Raw genomic sequence first — 17,390 nt, 5'->3', positions numbered from 1 at the left:
TTAGTATAGTTATAACAAAGAAATAATTCAGCATTGTGAACTGGAGTCAGATATCATCATTTCTTCCCACTGGGTTCACCTGCATTTACAATACACTGTTATCAAAGCCTTGCTGCCACTGGCTGTGGCTCAGCAGTGAGGAGAGCTGAGTGCTGTCTTTCCCCTTCTGTACCTCTGCAAGGAGGACATGAAATCCTCTTGGGTTTGCACTGATCAGTGAAGAATTCCCTGCTGTGAGTGGACCATGTACATTACAGTGGTTGCAGTTTCCTCGTTAATAGAAAGATGTCATTTAATCTTACATGAAACAGTAACTTATGGCTGCTAGTCTTGCTCTAATGACACTGCTAAAGGTTCTGTAAGATGTATTTTAAAACCAAAGAAGTGTGTGTTAGTTCTGATGGTTGGATCCTTGTGGTTTTCCCTTGGTTTCTAATTGGATCTGGTCAAGCATCTGACATGTCTCCAGATATCATTTGTGTGGCAAATATTATACTGAGTACACACACTGCCATTATACACAGGAAAAGCTTCTAGGTTTGATTCAGAGACAAGCTTGTCTGTAGAGCAGCCTGTTCTGAGAGCTATATTTTAGTCTAATTGTGCTCTGTCAGACTTCCACTGTCAGGTAAATGTGTACTGAAACCTCTCACAGAAGCTGAGAATCCTTCTGTGCTACTTGCCTGCAGCAGAATGAGCAAACACAGAACAAGATCTAACAGTCCCATCCCATTCAGCACACCTTAGGTACCTCCAAATAAGGGATTTGGAGTATTACAGGCCATGTAGTCACTTCAGGAGGGTGTTTGCACTGAACTGATGTATCTGGTTTGTCAACTCAAAGGAAACCCTCTGCTGTTGAGGGAGAGCTGGTTATAACAGGGTAGGGGTTAGATGGTCCCTGAAGAGAGGTCCAACTCTCTTAAAGTCTTTCTTCACTCTTGGCCACATACTCCTTCCTTCCACTTCCTTAGTCTGCTGAGCCAAATGAGTGCATTTGAATGGCAAGTGGAAAGCAAAACTCCAAGAACAAACTAAAGGTGCTAGGAGAGGGAATATGAGACATTGGGGTTATATCTTTTAAAGGGCAGGGATTAATACATCAGTTTAGCTATTTAATCCTCATTCATGTTTATGACTTTAGTTTCAATGTACAAACAGCCTGAAAAAAGCCCAAAATGATTGTGTGGAGCATTTAAACTTTACAATTTATTTTAGGGATTAGAATAGAAGAAGTTGCATCTCAATGAATGTTCTGAATGGACTTCCTTACCTCCCACAGTGTTCTTTCCCCCTTTATGAGATTACACAGTAATTTCCTGGGATTCATGGAGATAGGGTTTTCCCCTTAAGGTTTGGGTACATGTAGATGACCATTTGTTTGAGCTGTTGAAGAAGGCTATAAAGGCTTTCCTTGCTGAAGAGCTTCCATCAACTATCACATACATTTTACAGGTGACTTTATTGCCAGTGACCTGACAATGAGGCCTCAATCTCAGTGCTTGCATTTTAGAATAGCTACATGTTCAGTGAAACTGCTTTAAGTCAGTGACTAGGGAGTATCACCCTATGACAGGCACCCTTAGGAACTGAAGTTCAAGACAGACTAAAGGAAGCAATGACCAGCTTTCTGCTGAAGTTCCAATGATGTTTTCAGCTTTGCATATATACACAGAGTTCATGAATTTGAATGGTTTGTGACTGTAATTCCACAGATAGCCTCACGTCTCCATTGCGTAATTATGCCTATTTCCATAATCAACCAAAGCTTTTATAAATACATTGCATTTCAGAGAAATGTCATAGAATGGTTTCAGTTGGAGGGGACCTTAAAGATAATTGCATTCCAACCTCCCTTCATTGGCAGGAGCAGCTTCCAGTAGACAGGGTTGCTCAGAACCCCAGCCCAAGCACCCTCAATGTCATCCTTATTTTGCATTAGAAAAGGATACATAGAATGCTTTTACATGATTAGCTAAAATCCATCCTTAAGAGAAACCTCTCTGCCATTGCTTTGTAAATCCTGGAATTGCTTTTTGTTGTAAAGGACCCTCCTTGCTTTAAGAACCTGGCATTAGGACAGTGTGTTTTCCATTACAATGACAAGTACATATAAAACACAAATCCCACTTGAGAGCCTAAACAGTTTAAAGGGGTTTAGTGTCAGACACTCATTTCTGGGAGGCTGGATTAGGAATTAGAAAAGATGTTTTTACTAGAGCACCGAGCTGGTACATTAATGTGTATCTGCATGTCAGGAATGCAAAGTGTACTGAAAGGCCAACCTTTTCTATTGCATATTACAACTAGAGAGTTTTCTTTTTCTACTGAGGCACTGATGTTTGCTACTTTGAAAAGGCATTTTTTCCTCAACAAATCCCACTGGATTAATTCATCTTAAAAAAAGAAAAAGGCAGTACATCAAAATTGTTATCTGACACAGAAGAAAGAAATCTGCCTTTTGGTTATTTTTCCTAATCTTTCTTGATGATGTTTTCTGGACTGGCCTCTCCTCTCATTTGCATGCTTGTGAATCGGGACTGTCTCAGAAATCTATGATACTACAGCACTCTAAATTTAATGTAAGAAGAGTTTCCAGGCCTATGTGCTTATTTGTAGACATTAATATGTAATATACTTAAAACTTTTAAATACTTAGTTCCTAATGCATTATTGCACTGGCCATTGACTTTTAAGATTTAGTAGTATTTCTTAAGAATGGTTTTAGAGAAATTCTATCAGTCTATGCTTTTTAAATTGATCTATTCATACTTGAAAAGGACTTGAAGATCCTAATTGATTTCTGTAACTGGACAATATTCTTTTATCAGCTGCAGCAGTAAGGTTGTGAATGTGCATCTGGTGAGGAGGTAACCTGAACCTGACCAGTGCTATTGTCCCAAAGCAAAGGGTTCATGATGATTATTTTTATTAGCAAACCTATATTGGAGAACTGGATTTTGAGTGTTCAGAGCTCTGAGTCTTTGTGATTGTAGAAATGAAACAGATAATGGGCATTTCTACCAGTGGCCAAGCAGCAGTGGCACAGGTAGAGGATAAACAGGATGAACTGCCCCTACACTAATTTACAATTTCTACATTTTCAAGCTTCTTTTGTGAGCAACACCTCCCCCCTTCCCCTCCCACCCCCCAGAGAAACCTTTTAAAAGAAAAATATTTCTCTGCTGCCCAAAGAAACCTTTTAAAAGACAGACCTTGCCTGTGCTTTGGCTTTGGCCACCTTTATTCATGTCATTTGTGGCATAACAAAAATGCCCACTGAATTGTTAATGTTTTACCTTGGGGCAGTAAGATCGAGTTGTCTGACAACAGCTTCCCTGCAGCTTTCAGACATTGGTTCCCCATTGCCACCCACAAGCCAACCCTGTTATTAAAATGTTAATAATATTTAATTCATTTTACAAGCTGTTCAGATGTTGCTCAAAGACTGTGCTGTCAAAAATCCTTTCCTGTATACACATCTCTACAATGTCCTCTTAACCAACTTGTCTGCCACTCTCTAATTAGCTTTAATAATCTTCAAATTCTTCTCCAGAGAGCTGATCTTCAGTTGGATGAGTTGTCACATTCTCACACTGATGAAGATTGGGTAGTTTTCCATCTAGCTTCCTTGCACTTAAAGATGGACACAGTATTTGTATCCCAGAAACAGCAAACTCTTGTACTGAAGCAGAAAATAGCAGAATTTACAAAGATTTTCCTTCTCAGGATCAGGTTAGGGAAAAGACGAGATAGCAGTTCTTGGTTTTATAAAAGGTTGCTTTTGATCCTGAGACATGTATATTTTGCAGGTGCCTGAGAAAAAGTAAAATAAATCATAATAAGAATGCACAGAAAACTTCTGTTTATGTTAGAACAAGGAGCTTCCTGTTAAAACAGTGCCAAATACATTTGAAAATTAAGTAGCACAGTCTGTAACTGGCTACTACTGGTTGGAAGTTGTATTAAAGGTGCTAAAATATTTTGCAGTGTTCATAAAGTTGCATGATTTTAGAACAAGAAACCTGTTATCTACACACTCTCCAAAAAGCAATGTGAGTGAAGGAAAATGGTACAGAAAGCAATCGTGCTAATACAGATATTGCCCACATTTGAAATAAATTAACTTTATGATGCCAACTCTGTGTTGGTATTATACAATAAATACAATTTCACTGATAGATTATATATTTGTTTTGGAAGTTTGAATGTGTCAGACAATTGCAAATAAATAAAAAAATCTAATAAATTAGAAATCTGCTGATGCTTTTACTGTGTCTGTGGACAAACAACCTACATTTGTTCTCCTGCAGTGCTGTGCAGTAAGACAGGGCAGATCTCTCTTGTCCTCAAACTCATATTAAAGCCTGCATAAGTAAATCAATTTCAATCTATTAATGCTAAATCTCATTAGAACTTGTGTGGAATCTAATAGACTTTATTTATATATTATTCCAAATTAATTTCCACTACAGGTGCCCTAAGTGCTTTAAAATCAGATATATTTCTTCACTCTGGAGCACTGGCACTGCATCAGAGTGCAGGATTCTTTTATAGACCTTCACTGTCTCATTGGGTCAAGTGTCCTTTTGTGACATTTGGCTAAGACAAAGCTGCTTTGGATAACAAAACTCAGCAGAGTTCTAAAAATAACATTTTTCCAGTATAATTTTGGTAACTTTGGATTTCATGGCATAGGTAATAAATTTGTTAAAAAATAAATGACATCAGATGTTTGCTGCCCAGAAACCTATTAATTTATATTTTGTTCTCACTTTTATCTGCAACAAGGGTAGGTTCAGGAATATCTTGCTCATGCAGGTTTGTTTAAATAGTATAACAAGTACGCAATTAATTAATTTAGATTAAGAGATAAAGAAAAACCTGTATAGCTGAAAATTTCAGGGAAACTTGGCAGAAATATGATTACATGCAGAACTAAAATTAAAGACAGAACTTATTCTTGCAAATGGTCCTCATTTTCAATAAAAAATGTATTTTATTAAATAAAGTTTCCATAGAGTTTGTGTCCATTTATCAAAAATCTAAGCACAAGTGGGGACTTTATTATAGATATCTCTAAGTCTACTTATATTTTAATGTTATAATTCTGCCATTAGTTTAAAATATGTTCCTCTGGTTTTGTTTTTTTTACAGCTTTACACAGTTATCAGATTGAATAAGAAAATTATTTCAAATTAATCGTGCTTTACTGTCAAAGAAAAAGGCTGAATTTATTGATTAGAAAATGAAATTGCAAGAGAAAGAACAAATATGTGGTAGAACTTTTTCAATTTTTTCTAGGGGTGCATTTAAGTTCCCCCTTGATAGCACAAGGAATAATTTTCAGATAAGTAAGTGCTTAAAGTCAAATGTAATTCTAGAATGTACTGAAGCTGTTATTCAAATGTTTTGTCTACATAATAGCTTAGCTACTCTTTGCAATATATGGGTGAATTTTGATATAACTAATAACACATCTAAATGCTGTTTTATTTTTCAGGGAGTGTCCCTGTCAGCAGCCTCAGGATTCCAAGGTCAGTTCATATTCATATTTCTTCAGTTCTAGAATAAATTATTAACCATTCAGAGACATAATAGGATTCACTATTTGATTTTTAGATGAGATTTTGTTAAGAATAACCTTGTCAGCCATATCCACTGTTGTAATCTTACAGTGTTGTCTTTTCTTGATGAACATGAACAAACTTTTCCTGGCTTTGCAAGGTAGGATAAAGTTTAGATCTTAATGCAGGATAATACTGAATAAAGTCCTGCTGACCTCAAAATGAATATGACTGACCATTTTTAATCTCTGTAGTGGTGTGAAGCATGTATTAATGCCATGCTTCTCAATCTTTGCCATTTTGCTTGTTTTAGAAATGTTGATGCTTTAAGTACTAAAAGCATCTTCCTTCTGACCTGCTCTGAATTTCCTCAGACCAGACTTGTCCTTTACCCAAGCAAAGCTGAACAAATATTGCAGAGCAATTATTATCAGCACAAAGTCATCTAAACCAATAAACTGACTGCCAGGCTGGAATACACGAAACATCCCTGGCCAACACTGTGAAATGTCTGACAGTTTTGTTTCTGAAGCTGCCATTAGGATGCTGTGGCAAATATATCACCATCTGAGCTGTTTGAGATACCTTTATTATGTGGAAGAACATAAAATAATTTTTTAAATAAATACATTGCTAAAATCAGCTATAATAAATATGATTGAGTTCTTTAACTTCAAAACCAAGCAGAATAACAACAGATGAACATTTTCAGAATTTGGATGATTATATTAAAAGCTTACATATTGGAAGATGGGTTTCAGGATAGTCTAGGAGATATTCTGTGAATGAGTAAAGACCAAAAGAACTGAAATTGAGAAATAAATAATAGAAACAGATTAATTATTTTTGAATCTTTTTAGTTGTTAGTGGACTAGAATTCACAAATGACAAAGAGAAGTGGCTGCTAGAGTATATGACTTCTGATTGTCTGTTACAGAGAACTTAACTTGAATTTGAGAGAAAACCAGACACGGTTGGTTGCTTAGTTCAAGGTGTTTTATCTGTTCAAATATTTTACAAGGTGCTTATATTTCTGTTTGTTCACATCCATTTAGTCCAACTTAGAGGTAGTTCTTCTGGGTTATTCTCTTGTGCAGATTGTATTCAAGATGGAGAAAAAAATTAGCATCATCATGTAAGAGCACTGATTTTTTGATATGTGCCAACTTTCATTGCTGCAAATGGTGCTGGGAGTAAACATCTGCTTGGTGTAGTGCTGGCTCAGGGTGTCTCTCTTTGATCTTTGAATGGCATTTGCTGGAACCAGTGTTGCTGAATTTAGAAAGGAATTCCCAGGAGATCTGTTAGGAACATGGATATAGAATAATTTCTGACTTAAGATCTCCTTAAAGAAAGGAATAAACCCCACAAGATTTTTATGTTGCAACAACCTAGCTGGGAAAAAAATTTGAAATGGCAGTTTTCTAATATAGTCAACTCCAGAAGGAAATATGTCCGTATATATTCACGTGCATAAAGTTAAGCATTTTTTATAACTCAAGGGATCCTGTTTGTGTGTTTTGGTTTTTTACATATACTGAAAATTGTGAGATGATATACTTGTGAAACCTTCAGTGTGATAGAACTCAATATCCACTACACTTGAATAAATAATACTACAAATATTATTATATGCTACCAAATATTAAGCATCTGGTTTTGGCAGCTATATCAGTTGGCTGAAACAGCAAGACAGGAACAAAACACCAATAGAACATATGAAACAGACTGCCTCATTTTTCAGGATTTTATTTAATAGTTCAGAATGAGTAGCATTGAGCTGGGTAAATGCAGAAGACACAAAAGTAAAAGGAACCTCCCCAGTATCAGTATATGTGTTTAATTTTAGTAATACTTGCCAAGAAATAGTAATTCAGTGGCTTGCTTTCTATAATTCATACAGATATAGTTTATAGGGAAATGTGATGGGGGTAGTAGAAGAATGTGTGCAGATTTATTTTAGTAAATATTGATTCATCTAAAAATAGAATTACAACATAACCTAATTTATGAGTGGAAACTAAAAATAGTAAATATAACAGAAAAGTATATTAATATACTTGTCTATTTTGGAACAACAGCTCTATTTATTCTGTGGCCCTGTGACCTCCCCTTCCCCTATCTGCTTGGGAGCTCCTTTTCTCTTTCCTTTGAAGTTTTTGAAAATATTCCCATTGGACTAAATTAAATATTGCTATTTAAGAATCCTCTAAACTGAATTAAGCATTTACTCATCTAGATTTTTTAAATTATAGAGGAGTCAGTACTTTGAAATGCATACATGTAAAATGCCATGGGATTATTGATATGAAGAGCTCTGGTGAATTCCTTTGCTTTCCTTTAGGGAAAAAATATGATACAGTTATAGCTCTTATACAAATAAGTTGATTACACTAAATTCCACAAGCAGCTTGGAGAAAGTGCAGTGGGACTGCAGATGTTGTTTTGGTCCTTATATGTGCCACAGACACAATTACTCTTTGGAGTTTTACCTCCTCTCTGAGGGGTTAAATTCTTGTTTTATGGATGCACTGGGACATGGGCCTGCACTGCCTTTGCTCCACTGTTGTTAGACAGGGATGGAAAATGCATTGGAATGGATCTAACACTGTATTTTTCTGATAGAATGTGTTGTCTCAAATCTGCTGGCTGTTAACTGGTAGAAAAGATGCATCATTCTTGCCTGTTTGTGTAGGAATAAAAATTAAGAATGGCCTCCATACCCTCTATTTGGTCTGCAAATGAAAATTCCTGATCCACACCTGTTAGTCTTATAGACCAAACTGCATTCTCCAGTAGGATATGATGTAGATAAGAATCCTTGCTATTAATGCTGGTATCATACATAAATTTAGACTGAAATTATACGTAAATAAATAATAGTATGGAAATTGTGCATTTTCCATATATTTTCATCAATCCTAGCACTTTACACATTGAATATCCTACTGAAATCAATGGACATACTTGGCACAGGGGTGCAGCATGTGATGGGGAATGATCCCTGAATCTCTGTTTATAAAACCCACAAAATTCAGAAATGTTTGTATTACAAATGAGAACATTCGTACAACTGTGTTGAATTGACCCAGTGAGATATCCTACCTAATTAATACTGCAGTAATCCATCTCTATGACTTTCCTATGTCTATGGTTTGCTTCTGGTTCAGTGGAATTGCATAGACAGGCTGTTGGGGAGCAGACAGCCACAGGAGCTGAGCTTTTGGCCCTGGGAGAATGAACTCAAGGGCAGAAGTGAAGACACCAGGTCAGGTCACTCTGACCCTCTGAGGAGGGGAGAGCTAACAAGGACATTACCAGAATGTAAGGAGAATAATCAGAGCCCCTTTGTGTTTCTAAAGGGGTCAGAGTGGAAAATTTTGCACAAGCATAGTGACTTATAAGTACTGCTAAACTGGTGTAGTAAACTGGCTTTGCCTTGCTGGCATAGCAGTCTGTCAGTCAATCCTCACAACAGGCTAGCTAGCTTCTGGCTGAAAGCAGGAAATCTAGCCTGATCTTCCATCCTGGATAAGGCATTTGAAAGCTTCATGACATAATTATCTATTAACTCTTTGTTCTAAGATTTAAGGAGATTTTATTTTCCTTGCAGACATATGATTAAGTAAGATACAAAAAATATTGCTGTTCTTGTGGGGTCATGTACCTGATTGGGTACAGGCCAGAAAATTGAAAATGGGTTTCAAATTTATTAGCAAAAAAATACTGTCCTTGTATCAGTTAACCTGAAAAGACTGTGTCTTGAAATGTAGCTTGCCTTTGAAATTACAGACATGTCTAATTTAAACTTTTATTAACTAAAAGAGTATGGCTGGAAGGCAGGGGAACACCAATCTGTTGTGTAATATGCTGGGTAAACAGGATACCAAGAGCTTTTAAATTTCCATTGGCTACAAAGATCTACAAAAGAACTGACTTTCTGACTTTCACAACATCAGCTCCTGTTAAATCATCACAAATCAACTTTTTTGTTGCTTTTTTTTTTCCTTCTCAAAGAGAGTGCTCTTTAATGAGTTTTAGTGTTTTGGTTTGGTTGCTGTTTTGTTGGGTTTCTTCCATTCCCCCTAAAGACAAAAGAAATGCAGGTTGTAATCTCTCAGATACACCACAGGATGTGTGTGACTGCAGGAAAGGAGAGCCAGAGAAACTGATAAAATGGTAGCTTGACTGCATATGTTTTTATTGGCTTTTCTTATTCTTTTATGTATCATTACTGTATCATATGGTTAAAAACTGTTTAATTGTGGCTTTCTCCATTCTTAACAAGCTACCATCTTTGTATTTGACTTAATTATTTATACCCACAGAATACCATTTAGTAAACAAAACTTCATACAGTACTGTGAAAGCTTTACTTCAGTGTGTTTGTAGAAGGAGCTATCCCTTGGTATATTAGCAAAGTCTGATTTCTCTGAATGATGATGTAAGAAGTTCATGTATTGTGTACCTGAATTAACTGGTAATTTTGAGTTAATTCCAGTAAAAAATGTGTTTTTATTTTCCTAACTTTCAGGTGTCAGGCTATAAAAGGGATATAAATTTAGAAATAACTGTTGACTTCTAGTAGAGAACAGCAGGCGTTAATTAGATGCTACTGAGGATAATTGGGACCTAAATGGTTCTGAAATATGAGATACCATGAGAGGTGTTTACAACTGTTGCTCTGAGCAGATAATCAAAATTGTGAACAGAGCCTATCTTTGCTTCCATTTGTTTATGATTCCCTAAACTATTGACTGCATGCAAAATGTTAGACTCAAAATCCAGTTGAGAGGCCAAGGGAAACATACATTATATATGATATAATATATATAGAAAGATAGGTGTGAGCAAAATTGGTGATAAACACTCAACTGGAAAAACTGTTGTTACAGCTGCACCAAATGAAGCTCAGGCAAGGCACACCTGAGGAGCATCTCTTAGGAGGCCTTGCAAGGCTCCACACTGAGCTTACAGAATCCAGGACCTGCACCTGGCAACACCTCAGGCTTCACTGGAGACACGGAGCAGGAGCACCAAGTGGGTCACATCAACAAAACAGTGTTGTAGTGCCCATGAGCAGAGCTAGGATTTGAGCCATGATTTGGTATTGCATTCACGAGTTTAATAGAAAGTGAATTAATTTAGGTATTTTTGCATAAATTTATTAATTTAAATTAACAGTGTGGTTTTTTTGGGGGGTGGGGTTTTGTTTGGGTTTTTAGTGTTGTGGTTGGTTGTATTTTTTTTTTTTTCATTTGCTTCACATACAGTTTTAGTGTCCCTGGAGGTGCATCAGTGGGATTTTGCTGTCAATGTCTGTTCTCCTTCTTTTGGCTAGGAATACATGTGATCTCTGCAGAGGAGTCCAGCCATGTCCAGGCCATGTGCTCTGATCCCCCAGGCCTGTTTCTGTCACAGCCTGCCTTGCTCCCCCAGGAGCTCTTGGCACACGGTCACTAGTGGGGATCTTGGGCAGACACAAGCACCACAAGCCTCCAGGACTGCCTTGTGGTGGAGTTTATTCCCTGTCACACACAGAATTGCCTCCCTCTTTGGGCGGGAAGGTGCCTTTTCACTCTGTCCTGTTTCCTCTTTTGAGCTCTAAACTGAGCACTCAGACTTCGATGCAGCATGGAGGGTACACTGATCCATTCTACCACAAAGCTGCTTTCCATCTTCTGTATTTTCTTCGTCATTCCACTTCTCCTGTTTTTCTCCATTATCCTTTCCTTTGGCAGCCATGTCTGCCCCCTTTTCAACCTGAGCCAGTGAAAATAAGTCAGTAATGCAGAGACCTCTAATATGCATTAAAGCTCTTCATTTTGATTCTGAGCATTAGAATACCAGGTTTTTTTTGGTTGGATATTTTGGAATCCAAGTGTTTGGAAATATTTGTGTAAATAGGGTTATAATAATCTGTTTCTTTTTCTTAATATTAAAAAACTCTACATAAGTAATTTTAATGCATGTAAAAAATGAAAATTAATCTTAGTTTCTTAAACTAAACATCCCTTAGCCTGGTGATCTTTCTCAGGCAAGTACTCCCAATGATTTCCCAGTGAAAAAACTAAGGCAATGGATAGATGCATTCTTCTTTCCAGCTGTGTTCCTAGAGACATTAAATTGCTGACTTTTCCTATTCTTATGTTAGTCTGGATGGGTTATGCTTCAGTATTTGTTTGAAAAACTCTTTGAAGCCATCTAAGCTTTCAGCATTCACAACCTTCTAGTTTTGTTCTCTCACCTGAGTGGGAAGGACCAAATAAGCTTTACAACCTTTCTCAGAGACGTTTGTGATTATATTTCTTTAAGCTGTGTTGTTCTCTTCTGTCAGTCATTTTTTCTCAAGCTAAAATGTCCTATTTTATTTCATTTTTCCTTGCATATGGCACTGATCTCCTGCCACTGATCCTCCATGCCTTTGTTCTTTAGATCTTCATTTCACTGTTTTCTATGTGAGAATCAGAGCTGCCACAGCAGGCAGAATCCAAGTGCTCCATGGTTTTGCATGATGATATTATTGCATCTCATCTCCTGGCTCTGCTTCTCTGCACGCAGTGTGAGTCAATAGTGTTTGGTTTGCTCTCTGAACATTACTGAGATCACTCTTTTTTCCCCACTAGAACTATGTATTTCAACTCCTGAGTCTCATTTTTGAATGTTAATGTTCAGGAATCATTGTGTTCAGGCATAAATTGCAGCTATCTTTATCTTGCATGCATCACCTTAAAATGGTCAATTACAGATAATTTTGATTACTGTTTTTATCGCCAAATAATTTGTTATTGTGAAGACCCTGGTGGATTGCTACAAATTTTTGCAAGTCCATTATGTTCCAAATCAAGAAACTGAGCCAGGAAGAAAACACAGGGATATGAGCAAATAACATTATCTCCTCTTGCCTTGAACTTTCCCTGTGTGAAGTGAGCTAGTCGTGCTTTGTCTTCCACTATAATCTGCTCTGTATCTCAGTGAGCTTCCCTCAGTCCTGATAAAGCTGTAGTAACTCCAGCTTGCCAAGTGCAATGATTGCATGGTGCACTTCTGAGCACAGTACCTTCCATCTCTTACCTGAATGCCTAAAATCCAGAAAGTATAATGTTTAACACATTGTACATTGGCCTGTCATTGCAAATCAGATTCTCAGATGTTGTGGTTTGCCCTAATAACCAGTTGCTAGCTGAATAAATGTTGTGAGACAGACTGAGATATGATATTCTTCCCACTCGGCCATTAGTTTAATAGTTTCTCTTTTTATTTTATTCAGAATTGGTGTAAAATATCCATGCAAACAGAGATATCTTCAAGTATGGCTCAATCAGTATTGTGTAAAGTCTGGAAATTTATAATAGGAAACAGCAGCATGGGTAACTGTGTAAAGCACTTGACATCTGTACATATTTATAAACACACTCTTCATTTGCTGCAGTTTATTTACTCTTGGCACACACAAATGAAATGTGACAGACACCCTGTGGCTTCTATTGATGAGAGGATTAATAAAGCTTGTACTTTGATTATGACATCCTAAGCAATCAAGCATGAAGACTTCAGTAGTCATTATTGAACATTGACACATATTGCATCAGTAATCAGAAATGACAGAAGACAAGAAGCTGGCAGAAACAGTACTTTGAGCTGTCTCTCAGGAATAGGATTTAATATGGCCTTAATGTATAGCCATGCACAGTTTCAGACTAATTTTTAGCTATATTTGTTGCTCCTTAAAGGCGTGTTACAAATCTCTGTATACCCATTTTACTGAGCTGAAAGCAGTGCATAACAAAATGTTGTTAGGTGGCAATGCAAACCATCATGGAATTGCATGCTGGGGGGTCTTTTATGGAGACTTCATTAAATACCCTTGGCAGGCCTGTGTCTTTTCCTGCACATTAGCAAGGAAAAATATGGGAAAGGCAGGCCAAGTCCTGTAGAGTCCACTTATCACTGTGGGAAAGAGCTCCCTGATTCCAGACATGGAGGAGACTGACATAAAGCTGATGGTGTCTCCTATGGAGTCTATGGAATAATTCAAATTACCTCTCTAGGTCATGTGGAGGGTAAGGAGTGAACAGAAGCTGCAGGAGTGTTTTGGCATTTAGCTCAGGCATTGAGTTTTCCTTGTTTGGTCTGTAAACCAAAGGTTTGGGCAGTATATAGAGGGCTAAAATCCAGCTTTCTAATTTTGAATTGTGGAAACAGGGATAGAATTCTAGAAACTTCTATTTGTGGTCTACATTGTATTTATCATCTACTGCTAGGTTAGTAGTTTTATCCAAACTCTGTTCAACTCTCTGAGCAGCAAATCTATTCTGTTTTGAACAAACCACTAAATTAACAGTTTTAAAGCAAAGAAGCAAATCAATTTAAAAACTAAATAAAGTTTCAAGGGTCAGTTTTATTAGGAAAAGGCAGTCCTGTCTCTGTTTAATTCTGTAGTACTTTTGCTGCTTTTCTCTATGCTTTCTCCTTAAAGTTTTAGGTAAATACAGTTTTTTGGAAAAATCCTGATGAAATTAATATTGTACCAAGGCTTTCTAGTGGCTGTGCAGGGTATTATTTCTTACAACTGTTAAGAATCATCAAAAACGTGAAAAATTAATTTTAATTCTTACTTTATACAAATTGGTGTAGCTGTTCTGAAGTGTTGGCTTTTCATCTTGCAGCTATTCCTTCAGTTTCAGTCTTGAGCAGTTTCTATTACCAAGTTTTTTGGTTTTTTTTTCCTTGACATTTTTGTGTGCTGTGTCTTCTTTCTGTAGAGAAAAAGGTACAGGGATAAAATGCCTTCTTCTATCTTTGGTTTTGAGACTTAGGTTTTTATGGGCTTTTTTTCCTTTGATTGGCATTTTTTTCCCTTGGAATATTGACTTCTACACCTGAGAACAATGTCCATTGCGTCTGTACTGCTTTGTTGGCATGGCAAGGCTCTCCACAGGAGTGAGCAGTCAGAGCAATTTTTCTTTGGTAGATACAGTGTAGAGGAAGAAGTGTTGGAAAAGCATCACCTACAAATGCCAGCTGCAATTTAACCTGGATTTAGAATAGGAAAAAAGATGTGAATCAGAGTAAGTTGACAGCCTTTTTCTGCCCTGTGAAGCTGCAGATTGCAAAAGCTGGACATATGTATGCACCTTCAGGTGATGGCTGAATCAGTGACAATGAAGTGTTTTGCTGGAAGACTGGGGCTGCTGGCTCTGAGTGTTTGCTGAGGGATGAGCTGCCAAATTACAGCTGTTTGAAATAGCCTGAGCCCTGAGCCTAGCAGTGCTGTATTTATGCATGTTAGAAGCTTTTCTTTCTGAGCTGAGGCCTCTTTCCTACATATAACTGCTCTGTTTGTAAGGGTTTATTCCCTAAAGTGTCCAAGTTTTCCAAAACAAATCCACAAGCGCTATCTTAAGAATAAATGTCTTTGTGCTGTATAGAGGAAGATGAGGTTCACCTCCTCAGCAGGGGAAGAGGAAAAATAGCATGAGGAAGCTGTCTCTATCACAAACACATACACATAAAAAACCCCAACAGCTAAAATGAGGAAAAACTCTACTAGATTCTTGCTCAAAAATCATTGCATCCAAGTTCTGTCATGCTACCAGATGCTGAAATTTGTTGACTACCTACTTGCTAGAAAATAAATGCTTTCCATTTAGGTACAACCCACTTTTATAGGTGCTACACATCCTTGCACTTTGATAGTAGCAGGGCACAATATTACCTGATTTTCTCCCAAAGGTCCTTTAAGAATGCTTCATAACCTGGAAGTTGCTCTGTATGGGGTGAAGGATATTCCAGTGAGGCTTAATCGAAGCTACCCCTTTGTTAATGTTACATGTTTGACTGTCAGGAGATTTATGCAAGGCACTGTCTCTGTCTTGGAATTATTTGCTCAGTGAAATACAGATGTATGTGCAGTCTAATCCTATAAATCAGAGGGCTTTTATGAAATATAACAAACGTTATAATTAATTGAAAATATGGTGCTTTTTTTTTTTTTTTTTACAATATACAGTTAAATTGAGGAACCTCTCTGTTCCTCAGCCCCTTCTTCCCCAGCACACCCCTGGCCCTCAATTTTGAAGGACATGATACTATTTCTAGGAAGAGAAATGAAGGCTAACAGGGGCTGAGAGGCAAAGGGGTGGAGGAAGCTCCTTCTCTGCCTTCTGAGTAAACAATGCAGCTGGCACGGCTCTTGCCTGCTGCTACACAAATGCCTGCAGTATTGAAAACAAGCAAGAATTAAATCTGTGTACGGTTGTAAATCTGGATCCCAGCTCAAGTTCTAATCCTTGTTTAAATTCATGAATATCACTCATGTGCTAAGAAAAAAAAGGTTATTATTTTGTATCAAACTCTGGAGGTTAGATAATTCTATGGGTGTGTCATCTTTCTTGAAATTGAGCTGAGCCAACTGGGTTTAAGGATTCAAACAATACAGAGTTGGAATGATTCTTATTCGCTAATGAAATAAACTATACTGGAGCTGCTTGTGATATCTTAATATCGAGTTCAAGTATAGATAACTCACTTCTATTGTTCTTTTCAATTTCTCCTTTCTACATGTTTAGTGGTTTACGTATTTATTTAATAGATAAATGTTATGAAAATTTATTCCTATTGTAGCATTTGTTAACTCAATCTGAAATTGGTTCTCAGTTTGTCAGTAGTGTAGTGTTTTCCAAAAATGTGTCCATGCACACAATTATAAATGTAGCTGTACTGAATTTTCCTTTTAATCACATCAACTTGGCTTTTTTTTCTCATCAGTGACTAATCAAAGTGAGGTCTCTTTGTGGCTGGGTCAAGTTATCCTTCAGTATCTTGTAAGTGTGTAAGGAGCCTTTTTGCTCCAGTGATGCACCACAAAGAGTGAAGGCCCTTGCTTCCATGCAATTTAGAGTTATCAGAATTGTTCCTTGAAGTTCAGTGGAATTTATATGCAGAGCTCTAATGAATGGCATACCTGGAAGATCTCCTTTTCTGCAGATTGTGTTCATAAATCTCTATCTGTTCCTCATTTTCATGATTGTTTATTCAATATTTTCTGCAGGGTTTTGTCAGACAAACACTGAACTTGGCAAATGACAAGAGGAGCCCTCACAGGGATCAGATAGGTTATTCCAGCATTCAAAACTGAATTAAGACCAAAATTCATATGAAAGGGTAATACAGGGTGCTATCAGATGCACTTGTCTTTTTCTCATTCTTCTTAATTAAGGCTGAATCAATTGAAAATGGGCAGATATATTTGCTCTTGCCCTGGTTAATCTCTTCTTGAAGAGTCGAATAAATGCTCAACTGATGTCAGTCACTGACATTCTTGTAAAGGTTCATGGAAATCTTCTGGACTCTTGTCAGTGCTTTTGCCTTGCCTTCATGAGTCGGGGCTGCAAAAATCCAGCAGCAGATCGAGTGATAGTATGATTTATATGTTTTTGTTGTCTTTTGTCCTGTTGCTTGGGCAAAAAATGTTCTATTACCAAGCATTACTTATGAATGTTGAGAAGGACGAAAACATCATATGAAAATTGATGATCTGCATTTGTTGGTGCATGCCTTGCCCTTTGACAGGGAGAGAGAAAAAGAATTATTTGTTGGTGTGTGCTGTAGAGAATAAATTGCACTGAAATATTTTAGAAAGAGATAAGCACAGGTGTTTGATTGTATAAGAGAATTGGGTTTTAAAGATCCTTCCCATTCCTATCTGCATCTCAGATTAGAAATCCAGAAACAGATCAGGCTGAAATTTTTTAAATTAAAAAAAAAATAAATTAATAGAACTATTTTCTGAAACAATAATAATTTGAAGTGGAACCAAGG

General features: G+C 37.1%; 1 protein-coding gene across 1 annotated transcript in view; it reads left to right on the top strand.

The window, feature by feature from the left end:
* The window catches only part of LOC146766776 (uncharacterized), a 372,272-nt gene that overhangs the window by 331,831 nt on the left and 23,051 nt on the right, over positions 1–17,390 (top strand). The window contains exons 7-9 of the mRNA XM_085586012.1: positions 5,504–5,537; positions 10,463–10,607; positions 10,909–17,390. The exon at positions 10,909–17,390 is cut by the window's right edge and continues 23,051 nt beyond it. Coding sequence (XP_085442138.1) covers positions 5,504–5,537; positions 10,463–10,607; positions 10,909–11,030 — 301 coding nt within the window. The 3' untranslated portion in view covers positions 11,031–17,390. The remainder of the gene's footprint in view (positions 1–5,503; positions 5,538–10,462; positions 10,608–10,908) is intronic.

The sequence above is a fragment of the Lonchura striata genome, chromosome 8 (assembly GCF_050655825.1).
Source record: "Lonchura striata isolate lonStrDom1 chromosome 8, ASM5065582v1, whole genome shotgun sequence".
Lineage (NCBI taxonomy): Eukaryota > Metazoa > Chordata > Aves > Passeriformes > Estrildidae > Lonchura > Lonchura striata.
Note: the sequence above shows the minus strand (reverse complement) of the source record. Positions and strands in the feature narration are given on the sequence as shown.